Source organism: Pelophylax lessonae, assembly GCF_965119305.1.
Source record: "Pelophylax lessonae genome assembly, chromosome: 8".
Taxonomy (NCBI): Eukaryota; Metazoa; Chordata; class Amphibia; order Anura; family Ranidae; genus Pelophylax; species Pelophylax lessonae.
The window spans coordinates 191207731-191226026 of NC_138775.1; the positions used below are offsets into that span (position 1 = coordinate 191207731).

At 44.5% G+C, this 18296-nt stretch overlaps 1 protein-coding gene across 1 annotated transcript in view; it reads left to right on the top strand.

Annotated features, from left to right (window-relative positions):
- ARHGAP29 (Rho GTPase activating protein 29) overlaps window positions 1–18296 on the top strand; it is a 241177-nt gene that overhangs the window by 39873 nt on the left and 183008 nt on the right. Inside the window, exon 2 of the mRNA XM_082265500.1 lies at window positions 6268–6601. Coding sequence (XP_082121626.1) covers window positions 6340–6601 — 262 coding nt within the window. The 5' untranslated portion in view covers window positions 6268–6339. The remainder of the gene's footprint in view (window positions 1–6267; window positions 6602–18296) is intronic.

The following is an 18296-nucleotide window of genomic DNA, read 5'->3' on the forward strand; positions in this document are numbered from 1 at the left end:
CCGCCTGCCGTACACAGAGGCCAAATGTCGGTTGTTTTCTATTGAACCGGCCTATTTGGGCCCATATGTTCAGCCCTTAAGGCCCCTTTCACACTGTGAGAGTCCTCGAGCAGATCCGTCCGCTCAGCAGGGGATCTCTTTGCTGATCCCCGCTGAGCAGGCATATGACAGGTCTGTGTCCGGTCTGCTGATGCCACTGTTCTCATTGACCTGTCAGATGGTAACAGACCGCCTGTCCATTCCATCTGACTGTCATCCTATTTGTTCCACCAGACAGATGGGGAAAGGATCCCCATTCGTCTGTATTTAGCGGACAGGATCGGTCGTCGGCGGGTGTTGATATCCTCTGATCCATAGAGAACATAGAATAGTCCGATCGCGTCTGCCTGAAAAATGGACATGTACCCTATCGGTCTGTCAGTGTGAAAGGGGCCTTAGAGTTGTTTTGTATTATAGGTGGCATCCAGATCCATCTCAGCCTTATAGATGAAGGCACAACAATATTTTTTCTCAGGCTAAATGGTGATATTTTGTGTTCAGGTTTTGTTACTTTGGATATTTATAGTAATGTACCTAAGTTTACGATGAAATGTTGGAGACCTTTCCATCAGGACCATTCATTTCAACAGCAATCTACACATAAAAAGATCCTGTATGTGCATTTAGAGTTTTCACCTTTGCAGAAAAAATGAAAAGGTGAACCAACATCCTACGTTATCCCCCTTCCACCCAATCCCCCATGGTCCTTGCTGCACTTACCTCTGTGGATGATTCCAGTTCAATGTCTGTGCAGCCGGTGCAGCAGTCCTGGGATATGAAAACCATGCTCTTCTTCTTCATCATCTTTTCTTTGGGCTGTCAGGATGGATCATTGTGGTTCTGATTGGTCAGTTTGTTACCATTTGTTACTGCAACACATACCAGTGCATTGCAGTGCTATGCATTTTGGTTGGTAGCCCAGCACAATGCACTTGTGTTCACATCGTAATGCATCTGCTGCTGTGTTAGAAATAGTGCATGTCTGATTTTCAGTCTCTAAAGCCAGGTACACGCTACAAGTTTTTTTTTTTTTTTTTTTTTTTTTTCGTTCAGCCCGCTGGGTTGTCCCCTCTGGTCAGAGACTCTGCACTAACCAATGGCAGAGAGCGCTGATCGGGAGTCGGACTGCTGTTTTTTTTTTTTTTAAGCATGCATATGTTTGACAAACCAACATTACACATTTTTATTTTTATTTTTTTTGAACCAGCCAATGTCTCCCGACATTCAACCCGGGGGTACCCGGCTTTGGGGTGCTTTGGCAGCCCATTCAAAATAATTGGGCCACCTTAACACAATGCTTATGTAGCACCCTACAAGGTAGGTGCTAGGTAAAGTATAGTGGGCCTTGTCTGCTTAACAGCAGGGCCATGATTTTCAGCTGGGCTGTCATGGCTCCCAGGTGTGGCTGTTGAGACTGGGGCGTCTCGCCACTGCACTCAGTGAGAGGATTCCCATTGGGCAGTGGAGGAAACCCAGCCAATGGCTCACCCAGGCCTGTATCTACCCCAGAAAGGCAGATTCTGCCGCACAGCATTCTGGGAGTGGGTATAAGTTTGAGGGGAGCACATGACGCAGCCTTTTTTTTGTGGGAAGCAAAGTCCCAGGAGGGAGAGTATGGCTGTATCTCCTCCTGTCAGAGGAATCGGGTGTCCAAGGTGGCTTGCCTGAGGGGACAGAGGGCTGAGCTGCAGAGAGGATCCGCTGTGCCGAGGACCAGCGGAGCAGAGAGGGGTAAAGTTTCAGGAAAGCATTCCCAGTTCGTAAGTACTGCAAACTGCCCCTGGGGGTCTGCCTAGAGAGAGGGGATCACTCCGGAGACGGTCAGAGGGATCCAGGAGCTAGCGAGCCGGTGCCAGGAGCAAGTGTAAAGGGGGTGCCAGATTTGACCCTGAAAAGCAAAGGGGGTGCCAGTGTGTGGACCTTGAAACATAGAGGTGGTGCCTAGTGAGAGGACCCTGAAGTACAGAGGTGGCGTCAGCGGTTGGGCCCTGAAGTGTTAAAAGTGTGCAGTGTTGAGAGTTGCAGCAGCAGAAGTAGTATACAGAAGCTACCTCAGTCAGAAAGGACTGGAGGGAGCAGTGTTCGGGACTTTTGAGCTAACCAGAGTGTCAGAAGTCAAGTTCAAGTACAGTACAGCAAGTCAGTGTTTTTCAAGCGCCAGTAAGCGTTGGTCGGCATTCAGCCGTTGTCAAGACAGCGCTGAAAGGCATTTTTCTCTAAAGTGTCCCAGTTGTACCTAGTTGAGCCAGAGGAGTATCCCACTCATTCCATTCTCCCATCCCCAATATCAAATAGAAAAAACAAACCAAAGATGCCAGATTGGTCCTTGACTGACTCAAATCTCACACTTGGGTATTCAGCTTAAATGGGCTGAAGGTGTCACCGGTAACCATGGCCGACCCACATCAGGCCCAATGCCTGGAAATTCTGCTACACTTAGAAATGCAAGCGTACCATGCGTGTGTTAACGCAACACATTCGTTGTGAATGGGCCCTAACTGTAGCAGAGAAAGTTAGGCTTAGAATGTGGTTAGCTCTATGACTGGGGTGTTTGCATTAGAAAAGCAGCTGAGCAAAATGTAAACCTTATGTTTCAGTTGTATTGGCACTAAAGAACAGAATCCAATGTACAATACAATCTTCACAATGGAAAATCACTGTAATATATATATACATAAACACTGAGGGCCTGCTGAAGCTTCTGGCGGTTTGTGGGGGGCATTTCCTTTAGACTAACTTCCTGTTCCGAAGAGCTGCATCATGCTGTGTCTTTCAGTAGTTTCCTATTATAAAGCTATTTCAAGAACTTACAGCTACAAGACCTTGTTATTTCAGTTATGTCAAAATATATGGTGAAAACAGTAAAACAAAACCCAGCGCCCAAACCTTTTTAGTGCCGGTTCACACATATGCGATGTGAGACATCGCATGTGATTTGCACAAATCACATGCAATGTCTGTGCGATGCAAATTCAGCCATACAGATTGCATGGCTGAATTCGCATCGCATTCGGACCAAAGTCGCACAGGACCCTTTTTTTTGGTCCGCATCAGAATCGGATTGCATGAGTGTTCACACCTATGTGATCTGATTCCTGTGCTAACAGGTCGCACTGCGATATGTGAACTGATCTGGGGGTGTCATTAACTTTGTATTGACACTCCCAGCAGTTCACATATGGCAGTGTAAACTGCTTGCAAGTCGGATGCAATGCGGGAATCCGCAGTGGACTCGCATGGTTCCCGCATCGCACCAATGTGAACCGGCAATAAAACAATAATTCGATTAAAATAGAAATTATATCTAGACGTCAGCTGCTACTATCAATACACGGATAATCAAAACAAACGTTGCTGAAAATGAATTTCATCAGCACTAGCAGCGCTCAGGCTCGGTTCACATATATGCGATGCGGGAAGGCTGCGAATTCGCAGCCTGTTCCCGCATCGCACACGCACCCCCGGCAGTTCACACTGCCATATGCGATACGCTGGGGGTGTCAATGTAATCTTAACGACACCCCCAGTTTGATCGCATATCGCAGTGCGATCGTGCAGCTCGCACAGGATCGGATCGCACAAGTGTGAACCGCTGTGCGATCCGATCCTGATGCGGCTAGAAAAAAGGGTCCTGTGCGTGTTTGCTGCGGCGCGAATTTAGCCATACAAACTGTATGGCTAAACTCGCACCGCACAGCCGATCGCATGTAATGTCGGAGCAGTGCGCTCCGATATTACATGCGAACCCCGCACATGCACAAGTGTGAACCGGGGCTCAAGGTCTGTGCGTCTAATCAGATGTCCAAATAATCAATAAACAGTTCACAAAATAATCCACCATGTGATCAGTGATATTCATGATTTGGTGGCACCGCTAAAATTGTCTGAAGGTGATCAGGCTATCCAAGCAAATGACTCATTCACCACACCGCATGCGTTCCTCTCCTCTTCAGATAACAAACTCACCAGATTGGCATAGACATATCACCTTGTAATAGCCTTTAAATGATGACCTGATAACTAAATCCTCTATCTATGGGTAAATTAAATACATAAAAAAATGAAGCACATAGTGTAATCCTATTAAGGTGTTTTATTCCCCCTTTAAAATACATTCACATAATCTAAAACAAAGTAAGCATGAAACAATATCAGAAAGAGATTCAGCACGTTCGGTCTCTCTCACCTCACTCTGGTAACCCTCGAGTTATGGTGATTCCCGTGTGATTCCGATGTTGCTGACGCTCACAGAGGCTGCATAGTCATGCCCCGGACGCGTTTTGTCATTGCGTCTTCAGCGTGTGGTGGATTCTTTTGTGAACGGTTTTATTTATTATTTGGACATCTGATTAGATGCACAGACTTTGAGCGCTGCTAGTGCTGGTGAAATTGATTTTTCAGCAACGTTTTGATATTTCAGTCATGTGTTGAGGCTAATGTCTAACAACCATTCCTAGTGCTGTGGAAGTATATCTGAATTATTAAAAAAAATGGTATGACTGGGAAAGCAGTTTTAAAACCTTATACACGTTGCAGCATGCTGAGATTTTGGCCCTATGCACACTGGCTTTGGCATTTTAGCCACTGGGCGTAGGGCACAAGTGCTCTCCCCAGCTCCATTGACAGCAGCCTGTCAAACTCTGAGAGGCTGAGAGCTGCTGCAGCTGGACAGGGTTGGACAGTGCATTCAGCTTTACTGGCCTTTAGGGCAGTATGTGCCCATGTAAGAATTCCTCAAAGGCAGATTTCTTGAGTAGCGGGCATTTGTCTTTGGGCACATATTGTGTTAAAAACATTCATACAGCTAGGTGCCCTGTATACCTGCAGCAGTGGTCAGCCTCTCAAACAATTTGACAGGCTATCGGCAGCTGGGCTGGATGACACCTCTGTGCCCTCCACTAGTGGCTAAACGCTGGAGCCCAGTGTACCGGGGCTGAACGTCTATAGAGCAATGTTTCTCAACCTTTTCTCAGTCAAGGCACCCTTTAAAATTCTGCAAAATCTTGGGGCACCCCATTCAGAAATGTAGAAAAAAACAAAACGAATAGTTTTACATAACGCAGCAGCATCCACACAGGAAACCCAATGTTAGAGGTGATTTATTCTTTCAAATTGACTAGTATTCCAGTGTTTCCTTTTCTCCCTCAGATGCTCTACCTTATTTAGTTAATGTGGTCCCATTGCTGACAGAGAGGGTCAGGGAGGGCCAAACAACGATGCTGTGCTGGCGCCCAATGTCCTCCTTATCAACCAATGACATCATTGGCTGTTAGGACGGTGGAGACTGGAAGGTTGTGATGGTGCACTATGAAAACCTGTGGCTTTGTTTAACTAAAAGGTAAACTTGATCCACAAGCTGTCATATACAATTTTTGTGAAATTTTTAGGCATTTTGCTAAGGCACCCCTGAAGAAACCTGAAGGCACCCTGGTTGAAAGAGGCTTAAAATAGAGGATGTACATTTTTTTTCCTAGGCTTTTTTCCTGTATTTTACCTGGTAACCCTTCTAATATCGCACTTCTTTTTCTTGGATGTCTACATTCACACTTCCACTGTATCCATGGAGGGAGCCTTGATTGTCACCCAGGCTGCTTTCCTGATTTGGACTACAAATAGGTCTTCCTTTATTCATTTCCATTACATAGGGGGGTGGCTATTAGTAGTTTACAGTCGATAGCTTGTGAAAGCAAAGGAAAAAAATATTGCTTTGCTACAACAGTTCAGCTCATAGGTAGTGACAAGCACACTGCATTTCTGCTAAGAACAGATATGTGATTGGATAATAAAAAAAGCAGTAGCAGATTGATGGACTCATCCCTCTTCTCTCTTACTGCTAATGCGTTCTTCTGAACAAATGTGCAGAATGTCATCAGATTTTCAGGCAGCCTCTGAAGGCCGACCTTTGCCTCTTTCTCTGTCTTTTAACCAGGGGATTACAAGCGGGCTAATATCAAGAATCTAGTTGCATGTGCAAAACTGCATTGTGTTGTGTTTATTTGACTGACTGGAGTTCCACTTTAGAGCCCAAGATATATTTTTTTAGTTTTGTAAAGAATAGGGAGGATTATAACCTTTGAAAAGGATTTATTATTGTTTGCACTTCCATTGAGGAGGTTTTCAAAGATGGTTATATGGACCTAACTTCCTGTGCTGGTGACAACCGGAGCAGGTAAAATATTGGTAACTTGCTTGACTTCTGAACATGTGCCTTTTTTTTTTTTTTCCCAGGTTTGGATCTGTGGCTAATGGGCAGAGAGTGGCACTGAATGCTTGCTGCGGAGCTCTCGGAAGCACGCTGGGATGTTGCGTCAGAACGGCGGAGGTAACAGGCGTGGTTTTGGATTTTCACGGTTTTCTACCTCAAATTTTTTTACCATCTCAAACGCATCAAACTGGGGAATGGGGCGGAGCACCAAAAGCAACTCGCTGAGTAGCATCAGTACCAATTCAGATGGCTATGACAGCTCTGTGGTGGATCCCGAGTATATCATGCAGCTGGTGAATGACGTCAGGAGGTTTGCCGATGTTCTTCTGTATCTCAAAGAAGCCTTTGTATCTCCAGGTGAGTCTTGACCTCTTGATTGCTAACTCTTCTTTTGGAGGTTGTATACTGTGGCAAGAATTGTATGGCTTTGTCCTGAAACCTTTGTTTTCCTGAGGTGTATTTATTATTTGTGTGTTTTGTCATTTGTTGTCTTAAAAGCAAGTTTTTAAAGACGCGCTAAGGCGTTCTCAACCTGTGGCCTTCCAGCTGTTGCAAAACTACAATTACTCCTATTTAAAGATTGCCAAACATGATTCATTTTCCACTGGCTGAACAAAAAAAAATCAATTGATTCCCCCATCCACACTAATAGCATGGATTGAGGACTCTTCACTGCTGGCCATCGTGTTCTTGCAGCTGCGGCACCTATATCGGATAGGATGCAGTCATTGTTTGGCTGATATTTCCTACTCTGTATGCTAGATCTTTAGATTGACATTTGTGGAGGTGAATGGTATTGGCCAGGTCAGCCATGGCTCAATTTTTTTCGTAAAGTCAATAAAAATGATCTACAGAAAGTTAATATATAACCCTTGTTAGGGTTACTGCACTTTAAAAAGTGTGAGTGGGTGGCCCTGGATCTATACTGTTAAAGTCTCAAATTGAGTGCATGTCTGTGGAGGTGAGGGAGGTCTGATACAACAATGGCTGCTGCAGACTGGTTCCACAAAGAACAGTAGAGTAATAGTGTCTGAACTTTTTTTTTTTTTTTCCCCGAAAATACAATTGTTTAAAAAAAAAAAAAAATGTATTAAATATCTTCTGGGGCTTCAGTGTGTCCCTTTCATCAATGCCAGAGGAAATAAAAAGCCAAATATTTCTACATGACTTTATTGCTGTCAGTGCCGGTTCACACATATGCAATGCGGGAACCCTGAAAATCCACTGCGGGTTCCAGCATCGCACTTGACTTGCAGGCAGTTCACACTGCCATATGCAAATCACTGGGGGTGTCAATACAAAGTTAACGACATCCCCAGATCAGTCCGCATACCGCAGTGCGAACTGTCAGTTCAAACATGAAACGGATCACATTGGTGTGAACATCCATGCGATCCGATTCTGGTGTGGACCAAAAAAGGGTCCTGTGCGACTTTGGTCCGAATGCGTTGCAAATTCAGCCATACAATTTGTATGGCTGAATACGCAACGCACAAACATTGCATGTGATTTGCAGGGCAGTGCCCTGCGAATCACATGCAATGTCTGACATTGCTGAAATGTTAACCGGCACTCAGTGTCCCTGTTGCAGATTTTCCCTCATTTCCTGCATGGTGAAACAGTTTGTCAGCAAGACAGTAATTGGGGGAAAATCTCAGGGTCTCAGATAGCAGTAAACACCAGACAAGGGTTGTTATTCTTTCCCACTGTATCAAAAAATTTCCGTACACTTAAAGTGGTTCTAAATCCGAAAGGTTTTTTTTTTTTTTTATTTAACCTTAATGCATTTATTACCTGCATTAAATAAAAAAACAAAAAAACAAAAAAAAACTTCCACTAGTTGTTCCCAATCCCTAAAATCTTTCCTGTCCTGTATCCATCCAGCACTGTGCCTGTCTGTAGGAGGACTGGTTCTCTCTCCCTTCTCACAGGCTCAGGGACAGCAACGGGAGCAATTGGCAGAAGACTGCAGGCTAAATAAATGTAAAAGATGGGACACTGTTAAGCCATAATTTCGCTTTAACAATAGGTGAATAGGAAGGTAGGCCCCTTTCACCCTGGTGTGCTTTTGCTGAACTAAAACACAGCTGTAAAGCGCACCAAAAATGCAATAAAAGTTCTCTTTAAATCCTTTGAAACTCTACACACCAGTGCACTTTGGGTATAGTGCGTTTTGAAAAGTCCTGAATGCTGCATCTTTTTGGTACCCTGTTTCAAAAACACACTATTGATTTCTATTGGAAATGCACCAAAATAGCATAAACAAAACACACCTGCTGTGCATTTTTGATTTTTTTTTTCACATGTTCAAGTTTCACAGGTGCATGCTGGGAGGCAGGAATCCAGAAAACGCACAAAAAACGAATTAAAAGCGCATTCCGCATTTTTAAGTGCACCAGTGGGAAAGAGCCCTAAATATTCTCTTTTAGTAATTATACAGCACTGCAGCATACCTGTATCCTATGTATTTACCGGACTGTAAATATTGCTTATTTAGTGAAGTGTCTTTAACAAAGTGTTTGTGTCGCTGCTGTCAGCCTAAGAATGCTTTGTCTTTGATGTCGGAGTAAACCGTTTTGGTGTGAAACCATTAGTACTTGAGACCCATACTCCAGCCCGTAGCTTTTTGTAATGGAAATAGCTAGCCATGAAGAGAATGTCTTTTCTCTCTTTTTGCCTTGGACATGGTAAATGAGGGGCCTTTATGCCTGTGACTGCTCTGAGAAAAAACCTTTTCCATATTGATTTTAAATTTGTGTTGCTGGCTGAGTTTTTACACTGTGTTCTCAAATACAGGATGCATTTATTTCTGTCACCTTAATTACATGTACAATTAAGCACATAGTCTTGTTTGGTAACTTCATAATCCATGGAATTTGGCAGGCGTGCATATTAGTTTAATGGAGTATATTAAAAAATAATCCACATGCATAGTTTGCTTGTTGTGTTAGGGTTGCGCATCTCTTTATTTCTGCTATGTATGTAGAGATGAACTACTATAAAACTTGATTTTTACTTTAAACTATTCAGAACAAAGCTTACATATTGAATGTTAAAGTAGTTGTAAAGGCATGGTGTGTTTTTCCTTAAAGCAGAGTTCCACCCAAATATGGAAGCTCAGCTTTACTGCTCCCGTACCCCCCCCCCCCCCCCGAAAAGGTGCCAAATGTGACACCGGAGATGGGGGGGGTACGGATACCTGTCAAACAGGTTCCCACTTCCGTGTAAGGGCGCTGCGAAGACCTACATAATTTGTGGCCCCTACTTATTCCCCCTGCTCCATTCTGGGGGAGACATAGAGGTCCCAGAAAACAGCGGGACCATTCCGTAAGCGCAGCGCGACTTGCGCACGCATAGCACGAAAAAAGGCTGTGAATCCGCAAGGCTTCACTTGCTATTTCTCTTAGTAAGGATGCTGGCAGCTGCACCTGGAGGGTCGACGTCGGGTGCCGACATCACGGGCTCCCAGGACAGGTAAGTGTCCTATTAATTAAGCAGCTACAGTATTTGTAGCAGCTGAATTTTTGATTACCCCTCCCGCTGGAACTCCACTTTAATGCATTACTTATAAAAGTAAACTAGAACATTTTTATTACATATTCATATAAAAACAACATACATAAAGGGGAAAAACCACAGTACAAACATGTATATATGTATGCACATCTGAGCTCATTCCAATTTTCTAGCATGGAACTTCTATGGAAACTGAGCATGTGCAGAGTTGCCACCATAGCTGCAAAATCCCTAACTGAATTGGGAACATGAGCAGAAGGTGGAGGTAGAAAACAGCAGGATAAACCAGTTTTTTTGCAGAATAGAGAAAATGAATCTCATAGTAACTGAGTGAGTATGAACAGCATGTAATACACCATTTATTGATGGTTTTTCATGATGTGGGTTAAGTGACACTTTAGGCCAGGGATCCTTAAACTACGGCCATCCAGCTGTTCTGGAACTACACATCCGTATACTAGCACATTATGTGACACTTACCTGCAACGAAGCCCGCGTTGTCCCTGCTGCCGGCCGCATCCATCTTCACCTGTCTTTCGTCCGGGTCTGCGGACTCTGGCTGTATTACTGGCCAAAGTCACGTGACGTCACTCCCGCGCATGCGCGTGGGAGCCGCCAGTCACGGCACAGGGAACTGAAGAAACGGCACTGGCAGACGTTTATTGAGAGCGCATCGTCATGACGTCATCAGCTGTATGCAATGTAAATATCTCCTAAACTGTGCATGTTTAGGAGATATTTACAGCACCTATAGATGAGCCTTATTATAGGCTTACCTATAGGTAAAAGTCATCAAAGTGGGTTTACAACCACTTTAAGCATTGTAAAACTCTTGCATTCACAGACATGAGTAGGCATGATGGGAATTGAAGTTCCTGAACAACTGGAGGGCCATAGTTTGAAGACCCCTGCTTTAAGTACTATACCAAGGAGGAACCCTGGAAACAATGGTTTGGTCTTGGAAACCCCTGCTATGGGATAACAACTATAATGTTCCCTTCATACTTGACATCCAGAGCAGATCACATCCTTACCACTTTTCTCTATATGACAAAATGTATTTATAGTAGTGATCATGACATTTTGGCATTTTAATAATATTGGCCAGGAAAGAAATATATGCGCACAGTAAAAAAATATAATGTAAAACGTTGGTGGTCGGTGGAAAAGTTTCCACATACATTGGTGGTCAGCACAGTATTCCCCTCATAGCGGTGGTCAGTGAAAGAGGTGCCCTTAGATTAGTGGTCAGTGGAACAGATGCCAAATTAGATTGGTGATCAGCGGCAAAAGGACCCCCCACCTTACACTGGTGCTCTGTGGAAAGAATGGTCTCTTTTATATTATTGGTCCCAGGTCCCACAACATTGGCTCTGACTAGTAACAATGTTAAAACTACACAGACGTCATGAGGTGAGAGATCAATCTGCTACAACTCAAGGAGCCCCAAGCAACCTCTAGACTCTAGAGCAGGCATGTCCAACCTGCGCCCCCGAACTGCAGGCAATGCGGCCCACTGCCCCCGACAATTTTTAATTTTTTTTGCTGGGGAGGAAGGAAGTCGAGTAGGGGGCACGGCCACAGAGGCTGCCTCAGAGGGGATCATCCACTAGTTGTGTTAAATTAGTGCTGGGGGGGGGGACGCGGCAGCACGGGAAGGGTGCGGCGGTGTTTTATTACTTGTATACCTTAACTATAGTATATATTTTATATGCGGCCCGAGACAATTTCTCTACACTCAATGTGGCCCAGAGAAGCCAAAAGGTTGGACACCCATGCTCTAGAGGTATTCCTGGGTTTGCGTGAATTAATGGTTAGGAAAGGCTAAAGTAAAGACTTGTTGGATCCCAACTTGCTTTAGGAATTTTGAGTGCGATTATTGATAAAAGATGCATAGGATTTAGATTGCACGGGTTCAGGAAGTATACTTCAGTAAACTTATACAGAGCTACAAAAGAGCTTGTTGCAAATGATTACAGAAAACTATGTTGAGTGGATTTTCTGATTTTGGCACCGATGCCCTGTTTACATACTGAACAGCATTAGTAGTTTACTGACTGGTTTTACTGGTTGCCTGCACTTGCTCTTTCATCACCAGAAGCTGCTTATATTTTTTATTTTACCTGCATCGTGCAGTCTCCTTTCTCACTTAGTCCACTGCAGCCTTGCATAAGCCTAGTGCACACGGGCGAATGTAGGTCGGCATCGGCCAGTTCAATAATCCGTCCGACAGAAGCCGGCAGTTCATTTTGGCTTCTGTCAAAAAGGGTATAACCTTAAAAGGCCTGTCCCCCTGTCAGGGCACTATAGCTTAGCAGGGGAGATGGCCATACTAACATCTGATAGTTAGATAGTTTGGAGCGGTCAGTTTTTTTTTTTAACTGTTTGGTTGAATGAAAAAAAAAAAAAAAACCTAGTAGTTTTACCAGGCTTTACTTATGGAGCATAAAAGAAGAAAAGGTACACATGAAGAAGAAAAAAAAAAAAAAAATCACGTTTTGAACGTAATCACAGTTGCATGGTTTTTGGATAGCATTAGCAGGCTATTGAATTGTATTCTAAAGACAAAGGACATGGCTTTTGTTGTGTTCATCCTGCTGGAGCTATGGCTTTTGAACATATGTTTTAGTTATTTGTACAGGAACCTGATATGCGCAAAGCTAAAGGCATTCTAAGCATTTGTGGTTAACTGTCAGCACTATTTCACAAACAAAGGCATATCTGCAAGACCATTTTTCTATTGCTGATCTTACATGTGCATTTGACTGATCTGATACCGTTTTGCTGGTTGTGGGCATATTTCTTTTTTAAAAATCCAGCAGTAGTACATTCCACAAACATTCATAGTCCTATCATACTGCCATGGCTAATACACAGCCAATGCTGGTGTCCTGCTCCCCTGATTCTGTAGCCAATGCTGGTGTCCTGCTCCCCTGATTCTGTAGCCAATGCTGGTGTCCTGCTCCCCTGATTCTGTAGCCAATGCTGGTGTCCTTCTCCCCTGATTCTGTAGCCAATGCTGGTGTCCTGCTCCCCTGATTCTGTAGCCAATGCTGGTGTCCTGCTCCCCTGATTCTGTAGCCAATGCTGGTGTCCTGCTCCCCTGACTCTGCAGCCAATGCTGGTGTCCTGCTCCCCTGACTCTGCAGCCAATGCTGGTGTCCTGCTCCCCTGATTCTGCAGCCAATGCTGGTGTCCTGCTCCCCTGATTCTGCAGCCAATGCTGGTGTCCTGCTTCCCTGATTCTGCAGCCAATGCTGGTGTCCTGCTCCCCTGATTCTGCAGCCAATGCTGGTGTCCTGCTCCCCTGATTCTGCAGCCAATGCTGGTGTCCTGCTCCCCTGATTCTGCAGCCAATGATGGTGTCCTGCTCCCCTGATTCTGCAGCCAATGCTGGTGTCCTGCCTCCCTAATTCTGCAGCCAATGATGGTGTCCTGCTCCCCTGATTCTGTAGCCAATGACGGTGTCCTGCTCCCCTGATTCTGCAGCCAATGCTGGTGTCCTGCTCCCCTGATTCTGCAACCAATGCTGGTGTCCTGCTCCCCTGATTCTGCAGCCAATGCTGGTGTCCTGCTCCCCTGATTCTGTAGCCAATGATGGTGTCCTGCTCCTCTGATTCTGTAGCCAATGATGGTGTCCTGCTCCTCTGATTCTGCACCCAATGATGGTGTCCTGCTCCCCTGATTCTGCACCCAATGATGGTGTCCTGCTCCCCTGATTCTGCACCCAATGCTGGTGTCCTGCTCCCCTGATTCTGCACCCAATGCTGGTTTCCTGCTCCCCTGATTCTGCAGCCAATGCTGGTGTCCTGCCTCCCTAATTCTGCAGCCAATGATGGTGTCCTGCTCCCCTGATTCTGCAGCCAATGCTGGTGTCCTGCTCCCCTGATTCTGCAGCCAATGCTGGTGTCCTGCTCCCCTGATTCTGCACCCAATGCTGGTGTCCTGCTCCCCTGATTCTGCAGCCAATGATGGTGTCCTGCTCCCCTGATTCTGCAGCCAATGCTGGTGTCCTGCCTCCCTAATTCTGCAGCCAATGATGGTGTCCTGCTCCCCTGATTCTGCAGCCAATGCTGGTGTCCTGCTCCCCTGATTCTGCAGCCAATGCTGGTGTCCTGCTCCCCTGATTCTGCAGCCAATGCTGGTGTCCTGCTCCCCTGATTCTGCAGCCAATGCTGGTGTCCTGCTCCCCTGATTCTGCAGCCAATGATGGTGTCCTACTCCCCTGATTCTGCACCCAATGCTGGTGTCCTGCTCCCCTGATTCTGCACCCAATGCTGGTGTCCTGCTCCCCTGATTCTGCAGCCAATGCTGGTGTCCTGCCTCCCTAATTCTGCAGCCAATGCTGGTGTCCTGCTCCTCTGATTCTGCACCCAATGATAGTGTCCTGCTCCCCTGATTCTGCACCCAATGCTGGTGTCCTGCTCCCCTGATTCTGCACCCAATGATGGTGTCCTGCTCCCCTGATTCTGCAGCCAATGCTGGTGTCCTGCCTCCCTAATTCTGCAGCCAATGATGGTGTCCTGCTCCCCTTATTCTTTAGCCAATGATGGTGTCCTGCTCCCCTGATTCTGCAGCCAATGCTGGTGTCCTGCTCCCCTGATTCTGCACCAAATGCTGGTGTCCTGCTCCCCTGATTATGCAGCCAATGATGGTGTCCTGCTCCCCTGATTCTGTAGCCAATGATGGTGTCCTGCTCCCCTTATTCTGTAGCCAATGATGGTGTCCTGCTCCCCTGATTCTGTAGCCAATGCTGGTGTCCTGCTCCCCTGATTCTGTAGCCAATGCTGGTGTCCTGCTCCCCTGATTCTGTAGCCAATGCTGGTGTCCTGCTCCCCTGATTCTGTAGCCAATGCTGGTGTCCTGCTCCCCTGATTCTGTAGCCAGTGCTGGTGTCCTGCTCCCCTGATTCTGTAGCCAGTGCTGGTGTCCTGCTTCCCTGATTCTGCAACCAATGCTGGTGTCCTGCTTCCCTGATTCTGCAGCCAATGATGGTGTCCTGCTCCCCTGCTTCTGCAGCCAATTATGGTGTCCTGCTCCCCTGCTTCTGCATGTAAATGAAAGGATATAAAATTAACATGAATAGTCTGCATAAAGTTAATTATATATTTTTTTCTTGCACAATGGCCAAATGCTTTGCTTATCTTGTATAAGCCATGGAGACATACCTACAATACATGGTCAATATTGCGGTGATACATAGTGTTTGTCATTTACACAATGCTGTTGAACTAATTGTACATTTTTTTGAAAGGGAGCGAGATTTGACATATAATGGTATGTAATTCTAAATATGACCGCCAGCTGACCCTTCCTAAAGGTTATCTGCATGCTCCCCTGATTCTGCAGCCAATGATGGTATCCTGCTCCCCCTATTCTGCAGCCAATGCTAGTGTCCTGCTCCCCTGATTCTGTAGCCAATGATGGTGTCCTGCTCACCTGATTCTGCTGCCAATGATGGTGTCCTGCTCCCTTGATTCTGCTGCCAATGCTGGTGTCCTGCTCCCCTGATTCTGCTGCCAATGCTGGTGTCCTGCTCCCCTGATTCTGCTGCCAATGCTGGTGTCCTGCTCCCCTGATTCTGCTGCCAATGCTGGTGTCCTGCTCCCCTGATTTTGCTGCCAATGCTGGTGTCCTGCTCCCCTGATTTTGCTGCCAATGCTGGTGTCATGCTCCCCTGATTCTGCAGCCAATGATGGTATCCTGATCCCCTGATTCTGCAGCCAATGATGGTTTCCTGCTCCCCTGATTCTGCAGCCAATGATGCATGTAAATTAAAGGATATAAAATTAACATGAATAGTCATCTGCATAAAGTTAATTTATTATAAATGTATTTTTCCTTGTGCAAAGGCCAAATGCTTTCTTTATCTTCTATAAGCCATGGAGACCTCATACTTAAAATACATGGTCGATATTGCGGTGATACATAGTGTTTGTCATCTACACAGTGCTGGTGAACTAGTTGTACATTTTTATGAAAGGGAGCGAGATTTGACATATAATGGTATGTAATTATAAATATGACCGCCAGCTGACCCTTCCTAAAGGTTATCTGCATGCTGGCTCTTTTGTATACAATCTCCTAGAGTGCATGTAAGAAGAGGGCAGGACTGGTTCAACCTGTTCTTTTGCCCTTGACCATTAAACTAGAAGTATGCTGCAGGAGCTCTGCCCAGGCTTATTATACTGTAAATTCTACCTTGATATGTTTGTTTAGTGACCCAAGAGCTTATTAGATTCATACTTGTGGACCGAGACCTGCTGCTTGCATGATTTAGATTTTTCAGATGGATGAACAATGAGTTGATGGTTAATTGTACTCCTTTTACTTTTTCTTTTGCCTTTGCCCAATTAAGAATGGCAGATAGTCTTATAAATATATGGCTGCTCCTTTTAGTAGTATGCAAAAAAAACAAAACAAATGCCTGGAGTTGACTCGGGGTTCTCAAGAAGTGTCATGGGTTCGGCACCTATTCCATTGAGAAACATCTTGTGTTTTTTTTTTTTTAAGAGAAAACAAGGCGATCTGTGAATGAAAGTGGTGCAAATGAGGGTCACAATCTTCTTCTCTTCTCCAGTCATAGAACATTTTTATTTATTTTTTACAGGTATTTGTATAGCGCCGGCAATTGACGCAACACCTATCTTGTACATTCGCATCATTCCCTGCCCTCAAGGAGCTTACAATCTAAGATCCTTAACTCAGATTCATACATACACATACTAGGGCCAATTTAGACAGGAGTCAATTAACCTTTGGAGTGAGGTAACCAGAGTACCCGGAGGAAAACCACGCAGCAACAGGGAACACATGCAAAGGCCAGGCAGGGTAGTGCAGTGGTTGGGAGTCGAACCAATGACCCTAGTGCTGCCAGGTGGACGTGCTAACCACTTAGCCACTTTGCATTTCAATGGACAAAGTGCAAAGCTAGCACCCCACCATGGTCAGTGTACTCCAGCTGGAACTGTGAATCTCGGCTCCCGACTTTGGGTGTTTTATTTTACTGTATGGTGGTGAATGAAAGTAAATTTTTTTTGTAGATTACTGCAGCCTACGCACAACATGCGCTTGATTATTGCCAATATGTTTAAAGAGCACTGAATAAATATTGTTTTTGGTCAGAGTTCTGCCTAAAAATTTCTGTTGGGGTTTTATTGCAGTCTGTGTTCTAGGCCAACATCTGGTGGCAGTAACAGAATGTCACCCCAAAGCTGTTACCTGTACAGAAAGTGATTGGTGAATTTCCCCATGGGACACAGCAGTAAAAACAATTCAGTAGTCCTAATCTTTCTATATCCTATCAAAATAAAAAAAAAAAAAAAAAAAATGTGCTCCACTTATGCTATCAAAAAATAAAAGTACTCCACTAAAATTTAAACAATTTATGTTGCTTCTTCAAGCTTAACAGAATATTATGTTACTACATTCTTTTTGCAGAAGTTATTAGAAAGCAGTACATTTATGGCAAACTTGAGGGATTAACATTAAGTTAATGGTACATAGTTTGCTGCTGCACAGAGTTCAGTTCTGAATACGAATAATTGTACTATACGAGTACGTAAGCCAAGTTCCAATCTATTGTATGTTAACTGCAGCATGTAGGATGCTAATAGAATGCATTTCAAATTCTTTCCATGTAAATCCTTCATTTTCTACGGATTGAGAGGCTTTAGTGTCCAAACTTGGGGATTTAGAAGGAATTCATGGTAAATAAAGTTATGACATGGACCAAAGCAAAATATGGCACATCAAAGAGAGGTTGTTTAGCACAGCAAAATCATTCTAATCAGTTTTAAGATTTGTTTAAAATGAGCCATGTGTAACAAACAGTAGCCAAGTTATTAAATGCCTGTATTCTCAGCAGATTTATTTTTATTTAACAATGACCTTTAAAAGTTAAAAAAGATTGTTTTTTTGGGACTTTATATGCACTTTGCTAAAGAATAAATACACACCTTTCTGATCATATATGCGCAAATAAGACCAACGGCTACTGACACAGGCACGCTAGTCCTGATGGCACACATAAAAGCACCCTTGGGCTCCTAACAAACACAGATACACTCACACCCAGACACACACAAACAAACACATAGGCACTTGTGATGATGTTTGTCTACTGGTTTTCTTTGAGGCGCAACCTAGTGGTAACTGCAGAAATTGCAATCAATCCAACTGCAAATATAGATGTACATGGCCAGACATTTTATAGTTGCCCTGGGGACTGGGATTTGACCTGTCTTGCATCAACCAATAGTTTTGTAATTGTTTCACATGCATTTTTTATGTTGATGTTATTTCTAGTGCATATTAAGGAATAAAGTGGTGCAGATATTGCCATTAAGACAAAGAACAAAACTGCAGACAGTTTTCAATTGTCTTGTGTTTACAGGGGTTATTCTATATCCAGTGGGATTGCCCTTACTGACCACCGATGTTAAGGAACATGGAAAAATTATGATAAAAAATGTTATGCTGCTTAAGGGACAGATCAGGGCAGCAGGGAAATGCAAGAAACCAAAGCATAGTCGCC